At 40.1% G+C, this 15,704-nt stretch overlaps 1 protein-coding gene across 4 annotated transcripts in view; it reads right to left on the bottom strand.

Moving 5' to 3' along the window:
• Positions 1-9,594: 9,594 nt before the first annotated feature.
• RBBP8 (RB binding protein 8, endonuclease) overlaps positions 9,595-15,704 on the bottom strand; it is a 78,033-nt gene continuing 71,923 nt past the window's right edge. For 3 of the 4 annotated variants that reach the window (XM_050939208.1, XM_050939207.1, XM_050939209.1), the window contains 2 exons: positions 14,921-15,062; positions 9,596-11,672 (listed from right to left, as the gene is read on the bottom strand). In XM_050939208.1, coding sequence (XP_050795165.1) covers positions 11,575-11,672; positions 14,921-15,062 — 240 coding nt within the window. In that variant the 3' untranslated portion in view covers positions 9,596-11,574. Of the gene's footprint in view, positions 11,673-14,920; positions 15,063-15,704 lie in introns of all 4 variants that reach the window. The other variant, XM_050939211.1, reaches the window with a different exon arrangement.

The raw sequence follows: 15,704 nt of genomic DNA, 5'->3' as shown, positions 1-15,704 counted from the left end.
TCCTTCGATCTACCCTTGTCAAGGTGACTCCTACAATGCAGGGATGATCCCTGGAGGAAGACCTGGTTTCCCCATGGGAAACATAGGAACTCACTTAGACTCCAAGGAGGAGGAAAGGTACGTGGAAGAACAGAGCGGAGCAGTACTGAGCATCGGTGCCAGAGATTGGGACTGTGATCTGCGATGGGCCTGTGGTACCAGCAGCAATGTCTGAGGCATCCTGGCTATTGATACTGTGCACTGGAGCAGACTGATTACTTGTGGTCTCAGGGCTAGCACACAGATTGCTGGTAGTGGTACTAGACCTGAAGTTGCTGGTGCTGTAAGAGGTCCTGACATGGAAGCCAGTGAGTGCTCCACATGCGACAGCCCTGCCTGGGCATTGTTTCTGAATGATCAGTGAGGGTGTTACCGGGAGACTCAGCAGATCTTTTGCAACTGTATAGGCCTCTGGGGTGGTTGGGCCTTTGCCCCACTGTGAGCAGGGGCAGTGGCTCCAATGCGTGCCACGGAAGTAGCTGGCCTAGAATGCCCTGGCCTGAGAACCGGAGAGTCAACAGCTCTGCTCTGAGCGGGCTATTGGAACATTGTAACAGGGAGCACCAGACTGAAGGATGTGCTCTGCCTTCGGTATCCGAGTGGCTAGCCTCTGTAGTTGAGGAGTCCTGTACTGAAGATTTTGATGATGAAGCTGTCTTCTTTTTTGGCTTCAGAGGCTGAGGGTGCTCAGAGCACTTGTACCTCTTTTAGGACTGCTCCAGTGAGGGGTCTTCTCCAGTGTTCGTCCGCAGATAAGGCCAGGGGAGCACTCCTGGACGGAATGAACGAAGAACTCCCTTGAGCTGACCCCCCAAGGTGTTCTGATGCTGAGTGAAGGATGGCCTCCAGGAGGATGTACCAGAGATGCTCTTCTCTTTGCTGCTTATTTCTCATCTGGAAACCCTGGCAAACTGGATACCTGTTCCCAACATGACCCTCATGCAGGGCACTTCAGACAGCAAGAGTGAGGGTCACTCACAGGCATTGGCTTGTAACGCCTGGAGCCAGGGGACCTTGGCATAGGCTCCCTGATACTGGGTGGAGCCCCAGAGTCCACTGACTACTGACAGCAGAAACAACTAGTAGGAGAAAGAAAGAACAAGAAAGCAAAAAAGGATCCAAAACTGAACACTACTAATGGCATGTTCACAGAAGGAATGAGCTGACAGGATGTGCTGACAACAGATGGGAAAAAGGAATTGGAGGATGGGTGAGGTGGCTCTGCCCCTTTATATCCTGGGCTCAGAGCATAAAGCATCATGCCAGGACACAGGCATGACTGCCCTATGGGTACCACTAGGGAAAAATCCCCAGCCCTGGTGTATGAGATGCACGTAGTGTAACAGATATATGCAATCACTCAAAGAACATCATCACCAATTGCTTTGTTACAGTGCCAGCTTATCTTTGCTGTAAAAAAAATTGCAGTCAATCATAGTAAATATCTTTCTTTAGGGAAAACTGTAACAGTTAAATCCTACTAAGTGAACCTTCAGGATATGTATAAGTGGCACAATGACTAATTTACAGGGAGAATCGTATGGTGGAGAGGCTGGACTGCTCACTGAAGAGTAGGTTTGAGTTTTTGGTCTACTTCCATTGTGCTATACTGATCCCATTCACACTAATATAAAAGAAAAAACAAAGCATTTCAAAAAGGTTGGTTTGATAGTTCCAAAACTAAGTTAGTCAGAAACTTTGTTTTGCAGGAATTTTTTACTTTTTATTCCCATTTGGGACAAAAAGAAATTGAATAGTTGGAATTTCCCAGAGAATGGTAATTATAAGATGATGATAAAATTGTGAAGTAATTCTTACTTGCCTACTTGTGAGGATTAATGTTATTATTTCACTAATGCAGTTATTGTAGCAGTGCCTGCAATTCCTCAAAATAATTTGTTTATAATTCAGATTTTTAATATTATTTGTAGCTTATCAGTTCTAGGACATCTGGTTAAGATTAAAAGGAATATCACTTTAGAATCTATTCTGGTTGAATTCTGCACAGCCTAGCTTCTTGTGGAGTCATTTATGCTTGTGGATAGTGGATGTAAAATACCACAGTTCTGAGCTGGTAACACTTTACCTCCATTCTAAGCAGGGCTAAAGGACTATACACAATGGACAAAACAGTGTCCAGGCAGGCCCACTGGACTTATGGAAATGCTTGACAAAAGTGTGTTTCAGGAAAACTAGTTCATGCTACCACTTCGGGAAGAAAAGAGATTTAAGACCTTACTTTCTACCTCTTGCAGCAGTTGCCATTTCACGCTTCATGGCTAAACTGAATGTATGGTGGTATATTTAAGGCACTCCATGGTCATAGGAGTGTAGTGGTTTAACCCAGGCTATGGTGAGATGCCACTCTGAAACCTGTCAAATGTTTCACATGGGACGTGAATATGTATCATCCTCAATCGCATAATTTTTCCATGTCCAGTATATGCAGAGGATGCAGATTGCTCTCAGGGTGTGTAAATGAAAGGAACAGGAACATTTTTAGTAATAGTTTACCTTGCAGACCTTTCGCCTATCTAATCATTTAGTTACATCTTCCACAGAGCCTGAATTTAGGTGTGATTCTCCGCTGCCTTGGCCCCTTCCTTGTGTAGCTGTTTCTATTTGTGCAAAGAGGGTTAGTGTTCTGATTTGTTAGTTTTGCATCATGTCTGTATGAGGACAAGGCATGAACAGTCTGACTTTAATATTACAAGTGCCTTTGTGTGTATCCAGTCTATTATTTCCAGTTATTACCTGAATTGATTTGTGGGTTAGCATATGAACCTGATTTATTGAACAGAGATGAGAAAACAAGGCTGATCTCCTTGGGTTAGTTAACAAGGAGAAATCAGATCTTTGAGACTCCATGATAAACATCTGAGGATATCACATACTGGATTAAAAAAAATACATAAAATATCTAAAACAAGCTGTGGAGGTCTTCTGCTGTAACCTGCGTCCCTGGCAGGTGTCTGGCGTGATCCATCATCAGAAGGACATGGCCTGCTTCCTGCTTCATTATTTTTGTTCTTTTTAAACATAAGGCACTGTTAAAGAAACAATTACTTCTGAGTTACTGAATTAAATTGGGTTAAAGTGATTGGAAACTATTTTTTCTTGGAGTGGGTATCCACTGTAGATGTATATGTGCCTCATGCATAACAGTGTTGTTGGGATTTTTTATAGCAGTGTGTGAGGTGGCTGCGGAGGACGGGATGCATGTGCCCTGTACCTCCTCGTGCTCCCATACAAGGGCATGAAGTTACTTCAGAAATTGAGGCCGATACTTACTGAAGAGCTCTTGGTACCGTGGACGGTACTGGATACGTAGTGACATCCTCCAACTCTGAGTTAGCCAGAATGACAAAGGCTTCCGTTGCTGGAGCCTGCAGTGTTGCAGGTACCAGTTGTTGGTGTGTTGAGTAGTTGGTACAGGATGTAGGTACTAGGGTTGTCTTGCTGCTACTCTGTGCTGGTTTAGAAGCCAAAGTTTCATCATGTGCCCTAACAGTATGGGAAGGCCTTCTGATTAACTCCTGGGAAGAGAGGGAAGGCAAGTAGCTCGTGTCATAAACAGATAGCTAAGGGTTAATGTCTCTTTCACCTGTAAAGGGTTAACAAACAGTGACCTGCAACACCTGACCAGAGGACCAATCAGGAGACAAGATACTTTCAAACCTCGGTGGAGGGAAACCTTTGTTTGTGTTTTTGGGTTTGGCTTCGTTCTCTCTGGGTCCTGGACGGGACTAGAGGTGCAACCAGGTTTCTGCCAATCTCCCTGCTACAGTCTCTTATCTATTCAGAATAGTTAGTAAGTAAAAAGGAGGTTACAGTCTTTTAACTTGTTTTTCTTTATTTGCAGATGTGTACTTGCTGGAAGTAGCTTAAATTGTGTTTCTGTTGGAGAAAGCTTCTTTCTATTGTCTATAAGCTAGAAAGACCCTGTAATATTTCATCTTGATTACAGAGACAATTTTTATGTTTTTCCTTCTTTATTAAAGTTTTCCTTTTTTTTGTTAGAATCTAATTGATTTTTTGATTATCTTTTGTAAGACTCCAGGGAAGGGAGTCTGCACTCACCAGGGAATTGGTGGGAGAAAGGAAAGGGAGGAGGGAAGAAAAACCTGCTCTCTGCATTTATCTCTGTATCTCTCTCCGGGGAAGAAGGGAGGGGGAAGGTAACATTCCTCTCGGTGTGGGGATTCAAGGAATTGAATCACAGTGGTCTCCTAGTGTACCCAGGGCGGGAAAGAGCTGGGAGGAAGAAAGGAGGGGGAAGGGAAATGGTTCATTTCCCTTTGTTGTGAGACTCAAGGAATCCAGGTCTTGGGGGTCCCCAGGGAAGGTTTTGGGGGGACCAGAGGGTATCAGGCCCTGGAATTCCTGATTGGTGGCAGCGCTACAGAATCTAAGCTGGTAATTAAGCTTAGAGGACTTAGGCTAGTACACATATCCTGGACGCTAAGGCCCAGAGTTGGGAATTATACTATGACAGCTCGCCTTAGACCTCTCCATTTTCCCTTTCATGGAAGAGAAAGAGCCATCTGGTGCTTTGATATACCTTGGCTCAGAATGGAAGAATTGGTGTCAGGGCAGCCATTGGTGCTCAGCTGGTCTTTGGCAGCCATGGCTTCTGTGTTGATGCTGAATCAGATCTCCTACCAGTAGTGAGAGTGGCATCCTGGCTGACAGGGGAATTGACTGGGAATTTGAGACAAAAGGTCCTGATATAGGGCTTGTTCTTAATTGGAAATGCCCCTTGGATTTATCCAGAAGATGTCGTTTCAGCCTTGTCTCTGTGGATTTTCTTGTTCTTGATAAGATGTACTAGCAGATGGGAACATTGGTCAGGCACATGGTTTTCACTTGAACAAACCAGGCAGCAGCTATGACTATGAGATAAAGCCATCCTGGGATGTGCAGGGTTTAAATCCTGAAGACTTTGAAGCCACTGTTAAAGCAGCAGGGCACCAAAATCAAATAGGGATTTTTTTTTTTAAAGCTGAAATAATTTTTATGAAAATTTTACCTGGATTGTTTATTAGAAGTAAATTGTAAGGGTATGTCCACCTTGCAATGTAAGCCCAGGCTGAGTAGAACTCAAGTTAGCAGACCTGGGTAGGGTGACCAGATGTCCCGATTTTATAGGGACAGTCCTGACTTTTGGGTCTTTTTCTTATACATACTCCTATGACCCCCCACCCCGTCCCGATTTTTCACACTTGCTCTCTGGTCACCCTAACCTGGGGTTTGTTAATGAAGAGCTTGAGCAGCTACAGTCATTTGTAACCGCAGGTTACGGATTGTTGAACCCTGGATCCCAACCTGGCACGCCGGCATCTACACTGCATTATGGGGACTTGAGTGCAACAACTCATATCCCAGACTTCCTGATGCCGTCTCAAAATGTGGCCACTCTAGCCATTTGTTCATGGTGCAGTGTGGGGAAACTTGACTGTCCAGAGGACAAAGACCATCAGCATGTGGGATACTTTTGGCAGACTCCCAAAGTCCAGTGAAGCTGCATCTAAACTGCAAAGCCATAGGGCTTGAACCCTGGGTTCTCAGGCTCTCCCATGGGGGCAAGGGACCCTGGGTCCAAGCCCTGGCTTAGCGTGATTTGTGTGTAGATGGAAGTTAGGCTTGAGCCTGACTTCAAACCTTGGGCTTACATTGCAGTGTAGATGTACCCTAAGCTGTTTTAACTTTTCTTAAATCATTGGAAATATATAAATGGTTGCAGCACTGTGCCTTTTGGAGAGTGATGGAAACCTGATTGCTCAGTGTTTAAACATACACCGTATTTTAAAAAAAGCATAAGGCTACCCCAGGTTTTTGAAAATTCCTGGGTATTTTTCTCTCTATTTCTGGAAAGTGTGATGTACATCTATCATCTTACCCATTTCTCCTGTTATTACCCGCTCTAGCTTTTTCTAGCTGTCGAGGTGCAGTCCATTGTGGTGAAGCTGTGTCGGTCAAAGGATATTAGAGAGACAAGGTCGGTGAGATGTCTTTTATAGGACCAACTTCTGTTGGTGAGAGACAAGCTTTCGAGAAAAGCTGTGTAGCTCAAAAGCTTGTCTCCCTCACCAACAGAAATTGGTCCCATAAAAAAAATTAGCTCAGTCCCCTTGTCTCTCTAAGATGCAGTCCAGTTTATAATAGCAAAATAGCCTTTTGTAAGAAAATGACAGCTGTGCAACTCATCTTTATTGTATATAAACCCCTAGTTTGTGCAGAGGCTACTGAAGGCAGAAAATTTTTTGAAAAGCAATTTGACTAAATTCTAAGTAAAAAGGAGACTTAAAAAAAAAAACTTTCCAAAGAACAGCTGCAACTGAGTTCATGACAATAGGCGTAACTTCCATAGAAATGTAGGGCTGAAAGGTATCTTGAGAAGTGATCTGGTCCACCACCCCTCTGCACTGAGATAGGACTATCTAGACATCACCTGTCAAGGATGGTCTAACAACCTCTTCTTAAAAACCTCCAGTGATAGGAATTCCACACCATCCCTTGGCAACCTACATCAGTACTTAGCAACCCTTACAGCTAGGAAGTGTTTCCTAATATCTAAACTAAATCTCTCTTGCTGCCATTTACTACTTGTCTTCCCTTCAGGGGACATGGAGAGCAATTGAGCACTGTCTTCTTTATAACAGCCCTTAACGCATTTGAAGATTGATCAGGTTTCTCCTTGTCATCTTTTCTCCAGATTAAACGGAACATGCCCAGTTTTTTTTTTTTAACCTTTTCTCATAGGTCAGGTTGTCTAAACCTTTTCTCATTTCTGTTGCTCTCCTCTGGACTCTCTCCAATTTGTCCCTAGCTTTCTTAAAATGTGGTGCCCAAAACTGGACACACACCTCCAGCTGAAGCCTCACCCCTGCCAAGTAAAGCAGAACAATCTCTCTTGTGTTACATACAACATTCTTGTTAATACACCTCAGCACATACGCTTTTTTTTGGCAAGTGCATCACAATGTTGGCTCATTCAATTTGTGATTCACTTTAACCTCTGGATTCTTTTCAGAAGTACCACACACTCAGTTATTCCCCATGGTGTACTTGTGCACTTGATTTTTTTTCTTTCATAAGCAGGAGTACTTTGCACTTGTCTTTTTATTGAACTTCATTTTGATTTCAAACATATTCTCTAATTTGTCAGGAATTCCTATCTTGTCCTCCAAAGTGCTTGCAGTCCCTTGCTGTCATCTGCAAATTTTATAAGCATACTCTCTACTTAATTATCCAAGTCATTAATGAAAATGTGGAGTAGCAACAGGCAGAAGACAGGCCCCCTGCAGGACTCCACTACATTCATCCTCCCAGTTTGACAGTGATTGGTAATTACCTTTGAGTAGGGATTTTCAACCAGCTGTGCACTTATGTGACAGTATTTCATCTTTCCACGACAGAATATCAATAGGATTTAACACATGAACACAGCAGGAGATGTACATCAGCATCAGAATTTAAGCATTATTTTTTTTCCCCTTGGGCTGGGAAAGTTTCCTATTGAGACCGTAAGTGTTCTGCATAGATAAGTTTATTAACAAAAAGACACGCTTACTGGGTACTATTTATAATTCAACTATTCCTGTCTTTTTATTGTTTAGATAAAACTTTCCCAAGTACTGTGGTTTCTGTGCTTTCTTGGATATTTCAATTACTTTAAAAAAATTCAGTTGTCCTAAAATTAAGAATTTAGCAGCAATAGAATATTACATATTTCCTTTCATTTATCTACCATATTTCTCATGCAGTCGTTTTTTTTAATCCTTTGACTTGGTTGACCAGCATTCCTCCACTTGCAACTTAAACTCTGTCAGGTCAGTCATTTTAGCTAGTCTATGTTATCAAAGCATTGTACTTCTGCTTAACATCAAATACTCAAAACCAATTAATGCAATGGGGCAGTTTAACACATGCAATGTGCCTTACTTACAACAGCATTAACTTTCACCCATGCTCATTGGTTATGAGGGCTTTGAGAAGATGACATAGCTAGCTCCCATTTCTATTTTTCTAAACAAAGTTTTAAAAAACAAATCTCTGAATAATTGCCCAGTTTAAAAGATTTGGTTAACTGGAAGTACAATGGCAGTTTCTTCCCCATATTTTAATAGAGAGCAGATCCTTGCTGTCCTCTGGTGGAGTAATAGCCTCATAGAAATTAACTGCCTTTTAAAGCAAACTGCATTATTAGACTTTGGTTTATACTGCAGAAAACATTTATGTATTGAAGAATTGTGTAGGGTCCCTCCCCTTCTACTTTTTAAGCAACCCTAGAAACACTGGATGTACTAGTGATCTTAAAATAAGCAGAAATTACTATTAAAAATGGCAGAAAATCCAATAATTAAATAGAGGGATGTTTCAACATTAAGTATTAGAGCTAAAGATTTAGAGGGCATAGTGTCATTGAATATGCAGCAAACCTTAACTCTAGTTGTCTAACCTATTTCTGTGTTGGTGTACAGACCAGGCGACTTAATACCTCACATGCACATATAGGAACCTCCCAGATTAGGAATGGTATCTCTAACAGTTATGCCCTAGCAAGAGAACGGACGCCTCTCGTTGGCACTGTGAACATTTGATGGACACAGTACTGCAGACAAGAACCTTATCACATCTAAAAAGACATAGAAATGAGAAATAGTTCTGGATGGGAACACGGTCAGTGGGAGTTGAGCTCTTTCCTGCTACACTTTTCTTAAAACCATATTATTTCTATGCATGAAGGTTGAAGTGGAAAATAAAGCACCCACCTTCACACTTTTACCAGTTTTCTAGTTAATCCACAGACATCTGGTCACTTCTTAATACAAGAATCACTACAAAATGGTGGAAAATGGTGTCCTGCAGACGTACAAGCTAACTAGATGCATGGAAGGGAGAAGCCAAACTCTTTAGTACCCAGGCAAAGCTTTCAAGATTGGGTTAAGACTACAGGATCAAGCCCTAAATGAGCTATTCTTATAATTGTTTCTGAGTGGCATTTATACTTTACATTCTCAGCTATTCTCTCCCCTCAGTCTTTGTTGCTAATAGCATCCTTAGGCAAACAAATATTTGTTTACAAGTTCAAGTGTTGTCAATCCCTACTTTCTTAATCAAATTAATTTTAAACCATTAATGTGTTTGACATCTCAACTAATACGTGTGGAGGTGACTGTCATTAGGGGACTAATTTGGCTGTAAAGAAAACATTGTAAAATAAAGAACCTAATTTAGTACACACTGAAGAACTACATTAGTGAGCGGTAAACAAGTATGGTTGTGAAGATACCATTTACTCCTGAGGCACTGGGAGCACAGGCCACTGGCTGCACAGAGGTGGGAGATCACTGTACAGCCTCCCCTGACCCTGGGACCCAGATTTGGCGGTGAAGTTGCACCCAACCCTAACACAGCACAAAAACTGGGTCAGTCCCAGGAGTAACCATTATAGTGAAACAGCAGCAACTATATAAAAGCTTTGTCACAATATTTCATGGTTATAATGATCTGAGAAGGAACAACTAAATCAAGTAGTTCCAAAATAATTTAGTTTCAAGTTTTTGAAAGTTCACAATTTTCTAAAAGTATAAAGAAGTGTTACAAAAGCAACTTTATAGATGTAGGCAATAGTACTCAAATGGCAGGATTTAAAGCAGTTATAGCACACCCCAAATTTTGATGAAAATAAGAGAAAAACTAAAGCATACCCATTATGGCCTCTAAATACCAAATTAAAGCACTGCATATTTAGGATTTTATTATATATCTGCAAATACTGAGAAAGTAAAACTTTGTTAGAGCGCAATAATTTTTAAACGTTTTAGAAAATGAGCCTGATTTTTTTACACTAAAGGCCCCTTTTACACTGCCAGGTAAGTGTAAAGAATTAGTATAAATGAGATTTGGGCCCAATAACTCTAGCACAACAGTTTGTCTCTTAATTTTTATAAACATGTTTTTACAGTTGTCTGGATATTTCAAGTTATTTATACTGCACGATTTCCAGGGCAGGAATGGTGTCTTCCTATTTATACGTACAGTACCTACTACAATGGGTGTCTAATAAGGTCATCTCTAACCATCCAAGAGCCCTTCTGAAACTAATTAGAAACATACCCCACCCTTACAGCTTCTGATGCAAGGATCTGAAAGCATTTTGCCAACAAAAAAAATGTCTTCAACACTGCTCTGAGGTATGTATTAACTTTCTTCTGTAAAATGGAGATAAGTGACATGTCTCAGGCATAACACAGTACACGCAAAATAGCTTTTCAATTGATAAAGATAGTTGTGATTAGGGGTCATAAATAAAATCTATTTTAGTAATTGTATTAAAAATACCATTGGCTTTATATTCTTTTGCTTTTGTTATTCACACAAATTGGATAAAAGTCTTTTTGAGTGGAAGGAATATTTCCTTATAGTGCTGTATATAGGAAGTATTTTTAAACTAGAAAAATCTCTCACTTTGGCATTGTAGACATATTCTGCTGAGGTTTAAATATTGCAGCTCTGTCATCTTAACGATGTTTCACAATACTACATTCCACCTTTTAATTTAGTGTAGTACTGAGACAGCTGGACTATATGGTGAGGTATCAACTTGTGCACTTTGTTGTGCAACATAGAAATTTACAACACTACATTAGAATACATGTCTTAAGAGACCACTCAGTCTAGTGGATAGTGTTGAAGATCTTTAAGAGGAGTCTGGGCACAATACATTCCAAATGGTATTGACTCTTCCCTCAATTCAGACATTCCTAGCGATAGGTGAGACATTGTAACTTTGGGTACTATGAAGGAAGGGTATACAGATGACACTGAATTAAAAAGACAGCCATATATGATAAGCTGGAGCAAAAAATTTTAAGATTCCAACTTAAACCACTGAAATTGTGAGGACATAAGTACCATTTTGGTATGCACTAATCGGACAAGAAATTATGATTGGCGATCTCTGCTGGAGAAAGTTTTGAGGTGATGAAATCATTAATAAATACTACTTTGTTTATTGCAATTAGATATATCACAATTATTACAAAAAAAGGAAGGTGATAAATCCTTTAAGTTATCCAGTGCAAAATGGAAGCACCCCACCAGGTCCAGTCCTGCTCCCACTGAAATTTATAAGCAATGTTTAGACTTAGAATGAGCAGGCAGAACTCCACTGAGCTCAAAGAAGTCACACCCACCTTACTTAAAGTTTGGATATGGTCCAATGGGCATTTAGCCATTGACTTCAATGGGAGGAAAAACAGGAGCAGATCCACTGTCTTAAAGGTGCAAAATCAAGACAAAACATTTAACACAAAATGAAACAAAGACACATTAAATAGTAGTGTTTCCTGATACATACTTCAGATTTTCAAATAAGCTTTCTACGAGGGAAATGATTTACATATCTAATGAAATGAATTATCATTTTGAAAAAATCCATAGTATCTTCATTTCAAGTTTATATTAACTATAAATATCTGATGACAGGAAACACTTTCCCCACATTTATGTGCTTTGTTGCCCCATCATTTATGTCTTCTGTTCTTTGCCTTTTGGAGAAAACATCACATTGTAAGGCTGCCTTCTTTTTGGACGGTGACAGGGTGCAAGATCCTCTTTAATATAGCCTTAAAAGAATAAGAATAAAATCAAGGTAAAGATTTCAAAACAATCTGGTTGAGAGATGGTACAGTATAAAAGCAAAAGTAAAATGCATTTAACAGACCACTAAGTTTTGCCTACCACAAAGATTTTTGTTTAAAGTATTTTTCATTTTTGGAAACTAATCTGACCCTGCCAGGGATCATTTAGAATGCCCTCAGCCAATGAAAACATTATCTATTAAAAAACTGAACATATAGTTATATTGATTTACAGTAGTTTCCTAATAGCTAATACAGACTGAATATACTGAAATGCTACTGAGAAATCAGGCTGTCAAATGTACAACTACTTTGCAACTCATTACACATTTCACTGTCCTCCCTAATAGAAGCTTTTATATTTTATTTTAGTAGGTTATTTCTGTAAGATATATAGAAACACTGCAAAATATGAGTTATTTAACACAAGAAATCTGTTTCTGAAAATATTCGCTACATTCTAATCAATCAAAAGCACTCAATACAACTTCTCTGGACACATGTATCATACTTAACATAACACAGACCTCTAAAAAAAGGCTACTGTCTCTGCTTATTTTTGTGGATAAGTACAGGATTTATATTTGCCTTCATATTTGTCAACTTTGCTCTGTTCACAAGTACTAAATTCATTAAAATCAAGTTTACTGGTAGATTCCTTCTTTGCAACTGGTGAAATGCTTTGTGTGACACACAATTAAAATATACAGGATCACTTCAAGGGATTGCCAAGGACTAGCCATATATATATAGTGTTCCATTTAGGGAATGCAGCAGTGACTTATGACTACTAATAGGACCAATAGTCTGAGCCCAAAGTTTGAAATTCCTTAGAACAACAGGTTCAAATTTCAGTAAGATTGACTTAGCCCTTTATCCTTTTTAAGTAGCTTAATTAGTACTGCTGTTCATTGTTTGACAGTTTATTGCATAAGACCTTACACATCAAAACCTAAATTCCCTCTAAGCTGTGCGGCTGCGCAGAAGGCTATCAAGGGCCATGCAGGCGGGGAGAGACGCCTCTCCCCTGGCCCCAGCCTTGGAGCTGCTGCAGCCAGGGAAGAGATGCCGCTTCCCCGTCACTCCCCATCACAGTCCTGGGGCAGCCTGCACCCCAAGCCCCTCATCCCCGGTCCCACCCCAGAGCCTGTACCCCCAGCTGGAGCCCTCAGCCCCCTGCACCTTAACCCTCTGTCCCAACCTTGAGCTCTCTCCTGCACACCAAACCCCTCATCCATGGCCCCACCCGAGCCCGCATCCCCAGCCAGAGCCCTTACCCCCTCACACCCCAACCCTGTGCCCCAGTCCTGAGCCCCCCTCCCACCCTCCAAACCCCTCAACCCTGCCCCCACCATAAATCACCTCCATATTAATGCACATAACAAAATTCATTCTGCACTTAAAAAATTAGGAGGAACATTGATCAAAACTCCATCTCTTCTGAGAGTGGGCTGAAGATCCCATAGCACTTTTTGACAAGGTATAGCCAGTCACTTAATTACACTTGTGGCTTAACGTTGAAAATATTCAAGCAAAGCTTAGTCAGTTAATTAGTCAAAGACAGAGTAGTACAATATGAAAAGGAGACACACACACTGACAATCAGTCTTGCAGCGTTCACCTTACACAGGTCTTTTTCAAATGTATGCGTTTTCGACTACCTATATTTATACTACAGTTGTTTCTCTGTACATCAGCCAAGATTCAACCCACCAGTCTGTACCAGTTTTTTGTCTTGTTTTTCTGTATTGTCCTCTACCTTCCTTATCTTTGTGTTGGATACCACATTCCAGGTACCAGGAGGTGCCTCCATGGCCTACTAACTGCATGAGAACACACTATGTGTACACATCTTGTCTCTGACAGGTTCTGTATTTGCCTGAACCAAGAGCAGAGTTGTGCTGTTGTAAAGCGCTATGGGATATACTTTTGTATGAGTGAACAGAACTCTAGGAAAAGCATAATACAATTGACATTGATATAGCTTAGCATAAACTACCCAATGTTCATACATGATATAACGTGTAATACATATTAATGTTATGTGCAGTATGCATAATATATGTTGCCTAACATTCTACTTGGAAAACATGGGGATTCAACCAATTAGCCCAGGTTAAGTTTTCCTGCAATCCACCTTAAAACCTTGGAGAAAAGATAGCTCTGCATACCTCTATAATTATGTTATAATTTATTAACATTTAGAATGTAGATGTATTGTTGTAATTAGATAAAGAGCTCAAAAATGCATGGGGCTCTTAATTCAGAATTTCAGTCCCTTTGAAGATATAGATGCAACTCCTTACAAAATGTACATGTTTTAAAGCCATTACCCCATTCAAGGGAATGGTGGGATTGTTTGGTATAATCAAAGTGAAAATTCTAGCACAGGAACATCTTGTCAAACAAATCTTTCAACTACTTCATTGTTTTCCACTCAAAATATCTCAGTAGTTGGATCCACTCTAAAGGAAAGCTGCCTGCAAAATCTGGTTTTAAGGCTAGAGCATTTGAAATGTGAAATATTTTGAAGCACCATTACTCTAGAACAGCATAATAAAAAAATCCACACATTTTTAATCCAAACAGTAGATCCATGTGTTAGTAACTCATTACTGTGCCAACTTACAATGGCTTCTTTAAAGCTATTTATACAAAGAAACTATAATCTGTGTAAAGAAAAGTCTGAAGAGCAGTTTGTGTTTTTGCAATAAACCAGGATATATGCATAAGAACAAACCACAATGTTCAGAAGGCAACCACAGACAACTGTTGACAGTACAGCCATTTTATCGTACATCCCCATTCATTGTGGTACCTAAGAGAGCTATGAAGACATATCAATTCATCTTGTTATTTGAGGCCTTAAGTAACACAATCAACCAGATTTTCACCACTGAAAATTCAGTTCAAGTCTAGCTCTAGGTTAGAAATAAATATGGTCTTAATTTAGTTCTGTGGGAATTCTTCCAATATCCTCCCACTCTATCCCAGTTCTTAGGACTTCTCTTCACATTCCCCTTTCCCAATATCCCAGAAGCCATTGAACAAATGGCAACATTTACTCAGGACTTAGTAGCTGGTGGTCAAATGGAATTTGACAGAGCTGTGTAGGGAATCTTTCATTATGAAATGAGCATCGTCTTAGTGTTTTTAATACTTCAGTTTTCTCAGCATCAAGTTTAAAAACAAAAACATACAAACTTTCCAACACAACGATTTTATATACTCACCTCTTTCCACACAAGTTTGAGTGGAAGGAAATCCAACCTCCCAGAAGTTTTCTGGTGTACTAGGAGGAATGTAGCGGAATCTATGTCTTGAACAAGCAGCTAGCTTCTTTTCTCTCTCCCCTTCTGGAATATCTGCATAATACTAAAAACAGAAATTGGAAAATATGTAATAGGTCATAAAAATGAACAATGATATATAAGAGGCAATTACATTACTTGTATCGCACTATCACTACTGATTATTGTGCTTAAATACATACACATTGGTGAGGCTGGCCAAAATTACAGATTTAGGTTTGCATGTCCCTGACCTCAAGTGTTAGTTTGTTAAACTTGACTTATTACATATTTCATCCTTATTACTATAACTTTAAAAATGCACCCTAAACTAGCAACTGTGTTAGTTCTACACACTGTAATATGAAACAAAACAAACAAAACAAAAACACACACGTGTAACTACTCGTGTGTAAAATTAAGCATGTACATAAGTCTCTGCAGAATTGGGGCTTAAAACAGTTTGGAATACACACATAGATCAATAGAAGAATCAAAGTTAACCAATAAAAGTAGTAATATTCAGATTAAGATAATTGCATTTTCAGGTATTAATGAAACACAAATAGTCCATGGGCCAGATTCTCTGTTGCAAACACAAGGCACAAATTAGAGCAGCTAAGAAGCTGGTCTAACCTATGCCCACGAACTATGATCCCTGATGAACTATCTGGAGCACACAGTGATCTGGTTTCCTCTTCTCCCCTCCCCAGCAACTGTGCTATGG

Source organism: Gopherus flavomarginatus, chromosome 2 (genome assembly GCF_025201925.1).
Source record: "Gopherus flavomarginatus isolate rGopFla2 chromosome 2, rGopFla2.mat.asm, whole genome shotgun sequence".
Classification (NCBI taxonomy): Eukaryota; Metazoa; Chordata; order Testudines; family Testudinidae; genus Gopherus; species Gopherus flavomarginatus.
This window is presented reverse-complemented; position numbering and strand designations above follow the sequence as displayed.